At 38.5% G+C, this 5,000-nt stretch overlaps 1 protein-coding gene across 1 annotated transcript in view; it reads left to right on the top strand.

Moving 5' to 3' along the window:
• LOC138007773 (bone morphogenetic protein 1-like) overlaps positions 1 to 2,091 on the top strand; it is a 20,926-nt gene extending 18,835 nt beyond the window's left edge. Inside the window, exon 9 of the mRNA XM_068854841.1 lies at positions 1 to 2,091. This exon is cut by the window's left edge and continues 303 nt beyond it. Within this exon, the coding sequence (XP_068710942.1) occupies positions 1 to 122 (122 nt within the window). The 3' untranslated portion in view covers positions 123 to 2,091.
• Positions 2,092 to 5,000: the final 2,909 nt, after the last annotated feature.

Below are 5,000 nucleotides of genomic sequence, written 5' to 3'. Positions count from 1 at the left end.
TTGAGACGAATTTAGATAACAACGGAACTTCTTTTACCCTGTCCGGGCAAAATTCAAAGGATTCACCGAGACCTAATTTGGAGAGAATGGATACTAGCAGCAGCTTTGGGACAGATGTATGATAATTTACGATAATATACTCATCATTTTCTATGAGCCTGAGTATAATATGAATAATGAAGCTCGAAGATGGTATTACCCGACGAAGCCAAAGGCTGACTCGGATACTCGGATAATTATTCTTGTCAAACGAAACCCAAATTCAGTAATAATTTTATTATAGACCGAATGCATAAATGGCGTCCAAAAAAGTAATATTTTGTTTATGTGCTAATTAGACTCACTAGCCTCGCTCTCAAGCAACATTTCTTTTGTATTTTGTACATGCAAACGAGGCTAGTGAGTCTAATTAGCACGTAAACAAAAGAATGTTTTTTTGGCCGCCCTTTATGCATTCGGTCTATAGAACGTTTTCAACCAACCTCGAGAGACACCAATAACAATAAAGAAAAGTACGACTTCTGGTGGACGAACAAAAGAAGCTAAGGAGAGATCTTTTGTTTTCGTCCACCAACATGGCGGCGATGACGTCACGTGAAACCCTTCTATTCATTCAAAATATTTTTGGAGCTCAAAGAAAGACAGTGTGTTTAAACGCGTTCTCAGCTGCACGTAATTGGAAGATCTAGCATAGTGTTAACGTAAAACGGCAACCTGAAGAATACTGTTTCTTATATATAAAAGCTGCAGGAGTGATTGGTATTTAAATTCTCTTCACAATTTCATTGAATGTCATTCAGCCAGGTATCGAGACTGAAAATTATTATCAGCTTAATTGAGAGGTGTAATCTTGATATAACACCAAATTCTCATGACTACCCACAAAGAACTCTATTGTACAAGTTGGGAGAATGAACGTTTCCATCGTGACAAATTAATCTCAAATCTTCAGCCTGACATTTGCCGGCGTAAATGCGATGCTGAATCCCTCGGACCTTACGTGCCGTATCGTTATTCGTCCAATAGTTTTTAATCGTTATGGCCTCTGTGACGTCTTGTGACTGATGCGCTCGAAGACTATTTTTGAATGAATAGCAACTATTCCCAAACATACTCATATAGTAGCCCTTCTTTTGTTTCTCGCGTGGATCGAGGGACGTGGCATAGAAAGCAATTAATATTTTATCGATCAAATCAGATTCAAGAATTTATGAACTCTATTAGTTGAACATGTATTAATTAATTTAAGTTATCTGAAAAGATTTATTTTTAGTTAAGTTACAATCCATGTATTTAGCACGCGTTCTGTTCAGTGAGGCTTTGTGTTTGTGAGACCGTTTTGTGGATCATTGCTCCGACAACGAGGAAGTATATAATAGTTGTTCCAGCTGCTCGCAAACAAGTACGTGTGACAAGTAGTGGGATTATTTTTATTAAGGTATTCAGAAGACGATCCAAATCTTAATGTTACACCAAACTGACTTAAATTTTAAACTTGTATTTGGATAACAAGTGGTTTACAGGACGGAAAATTTCTGCGTTGCTGCCTTAATCGTTTCAAACTGGAATCCGTCCCAGGCCAGTTGAGTTCAGTCAAATTATACCACAGTCATTCACTGTGCAACATTCTACGGAAGAGACTTGTTTGCCGAATCCTGTCCCAATCCCCCGCAGCCCGTCTCTATTTTGGGACCCTTCTACGGTTCCCAAAGGTGCACGGGATGTGTTCCTTGAAAGCCACAGTTCGACTCCTGTTGAAAACACAAACAAAAATCTTTTCATTCAAGTCTTTCCTTCTATTTATTCTTTAAGTCATGTATTGATTACATAAAATATGTCACGTCTAGGGTTTACTAGTTCCTACTTCACGTCTTAAAATGTCGTGAGTAGCCAAAAAATTAAAATCTATTCTGGTTTAATGTTATAATTGTCCTGGTACGGGATTGTAGCTCTAAGTCAGTAAGAAGAAGCACAGTAAGTTGAACACAGAAATCTTAGCCTTATGAACTTTACAGCGAAGACGTTTCAGGAATATTAATTAAGTTTCTCCGTTGTAAAAAAAAAAAAAAAAAAAGAAAAAACGAATTTATTTGTCTAAAGAACTTTCGTTGAGTGAAAAATGCTTCCCAATCCATTTTCATTTCTTTCTTTCATTTCTTCTTTCCTTCTCTCTGTCCTATTCTTCCAGTCGCTTTGTTCCACTCCTGTCTTTTGTGTTTACAAACGTTGAGAACCTTAAAGGAGCACTGTCATGAGCTGCGCATGCTCGAGTTTGTTTGCTCTCGAGCTCACGGAAAATTCTAGCCGCCGTCATGGATTCACGCGTGAGTCACGTATATTCACCAAAGTTTCTCCTTTGTCCACCATGGCCCTCCCCAGTTGACACCATTTTGAATTTGTCGATTCAACTTGAAAAAAGTTAACCTAACACTTTTCAAGTTTTCAAAAGACGCTAGCGCATGCGCTTCTCGTGACACTTTCCCTTTAACACCACCGATTTTTGAGATTCATCTGTGTGTTTTTTTTTTGGTCTTCAAAGTCCTTGGAGTCATGCGGAACCTACTTGTAAGCTGATGACATGGTTCAACATTGGGCAACATTTGTTGAACACCAATTATTGAATCTAGTGCTATCTGCTTCTTGGGGCTAGAAAACGATTGTTTTACGGCATTCGATTGATGACAGCTTGTTGAATGGAATGGAGTCTCCCTCTATTTTCGTTCAACCTTGTTCAAAATTGCTTATTTCAGCATTCAATAAGACGTGATACAAAGTTCAATATTTGTTGAATAAGAACTTTAACATTTGTCGATCAACAAATGTTGTTATATAGGAAGACTTCACTCAACAAAACGAGCACTGTGACTGGTTGATTGTTGGTCACGTGCCCATCTGTCAAATTCAAATCTATCCCGACCGGGATAAAACTCCGCAGTTGTTGCCCGCACCGGATACAACAGCACTGTATGACTTATAACAAAGCACTTAAGGTCGGGACCCTCGGGAAACTAGCTAGCTTTGTTTTCCCTAGAGTCCTAGAGGCGAAAACAAAACTAACTGTTTCTCTCGGGACCAGCATTAAGTGTATATTAAAAGACATCATCTCGAGGCTCTGGGGGATAAATATTAGGATTTGTATGAGTTTATTCCCCAGAGCCTCGAGATGATGCCTTTTGTCTAGGACTGAATTTTAATACATCGGTAGTGGGCTACTATGTGTATCCGACGTGAGCTGATACTGCTCTGCCCTTACGTGGGTCCCGTTGGCTCAGTGAAATGTTCTAAATATTTACCCGCCTCTCACAATAAAATGAGCACTGTGATTGGCTGATTCTTGGTCACGTAACCGTAATCAAATTCAAATGTATCCCGGCTGGAGTAAAAATTCCGCAGTTGTTGCCCGCGACGAATAAAATACCCCTGTACTAGTAGTAGCTATCGCTCAGTGCCAACGAGACAGAATCAGTGTCATCTTTAGAACCCAATAAATAAAGTTCCTTTTTCCTCTGGAAATACATATAACAATGCTGTAATGTACAATAGACCTAATCGGCTAACTCAATGTTGTACCCAATTCAAATCTCCCGGGATTAAGATTCTTTGTGTGTTGTATTTGCATGATAATGTAGCATTCATATGTAAATGATATGGAAATACCTGGAACAAAACGTTTTATTCCCAAAGGGTTTGAATTGGGTACAACATTGAGTTAGCCGATTAGGTCTATTGCTGGTGGACGAACAAAAGCAGCTAATGAGAGATGTTTTGTTTTCACCACCAACATGGCGGCGATGACGTAACCTGATAACCATTTATAGTAGTTGTAATATTTTTATTTCAAAGTGCTGCAGTTCAACGAGGTTGACTAGCAATAGAGTTATTTTCATAGAGTTATGACATTAGAGTTAGAGTTAAGTTTATTTTGGAAGGCCTGAATTCAGAAATGCATAAAAGCTAACCTTAGGCCTAAGGTTAGCTTTTATGAATGTTGGCTGAGGATTTTGTAAACTTAACTCTAACTCTACGACATAACTCTATGAAAATAACTCTAAGAATAGCTGTCCCCCAGTTCAACTTATCTAAGTTAGCAATACTGCACAATAACAATAGAAATGAAGTGAAACCCTTGCACACTTTTTATCTCGAACAACAATGTAAATGTCAACGTGTTTTGCAATAATATTGAAAGTACTGATATCATTTTTGAACGGCCGCAATAGACCATTTTCGAATTCTCACGGCTGGAGTGGATCTAGCATGAAATGGAAGCTAATGCGGGCAAATCTTTTCAAATGCCGACAAAAGCTGTTGTGGACCGGAATTGACCGACGCAGACATCGATGCTTTCGTGGAAGAGTTGTTGATCCTGTAGTTTTTTATAAAACAATCATTCTACTCGGGCTTGCTGGATATAAAGTGATGATAACCAGCTCGGCGTTGCGTGCCTCAATGGTTCTCTCTAACTCCATATCCAGCGCACCCTCGTAGAATAATTGTTAAATAATCTGTTCTAGTGAAATTATGTGGCGGCAAAAATCTTTGGGCAGAAATGATAAGGATCCATAATCATTTGAATTTGTTGTTATAAAGACGGCACCTTTCGAAAAGGCTTTTCATTTTTTGATTAACTTCTTTCTGTTAATTATTTTTCTGACAAGAGATGACCCAACGAGCTAAACGTAAACCTATTCAAACTGCCCATGCGTAGGAAGTTTAATTCTAGTCTTGTCACAAGTACCATGCTACACAGCATCTCGCGTTAGCAGATGGCCGAGCGTGGTAAGTAATAAGACTGAGTACAGGAAACAAGCAGACTGAACAAATGTTCCTATTCTTCCATGCAATTTCAGTGAGTTCAAAAAAGCAAGATTTTAAAGTATAATTCTTAGAGGTCGTTTCATGATAAGCACGTATACATGACTTCTGTTTGTCGCTTCCATTTGAATTGTAAATACGTGTTATAGGTTGTATTTACTTGTAATGGCTCATTTGAAGTTCTA

The sequence above is a fragment of the Montipora foliosa genome, chromosome 6 (assembly GCF_036669935.1).
Source record: "Montipora foliosa isolate CH-2021 chromosome 6, ASM3666993v2, whole genome shotgun sequence".
NCBI classification, from domain to species: Eukaryota; Metazoa; Cnidaria; class Anthozoa; order Scleractinia; family Acroporidae; genus Montipora; species Montipora foliosa.
This window is presented reverse-complemented; position numbering and strand designations above follow the sequence as displayed.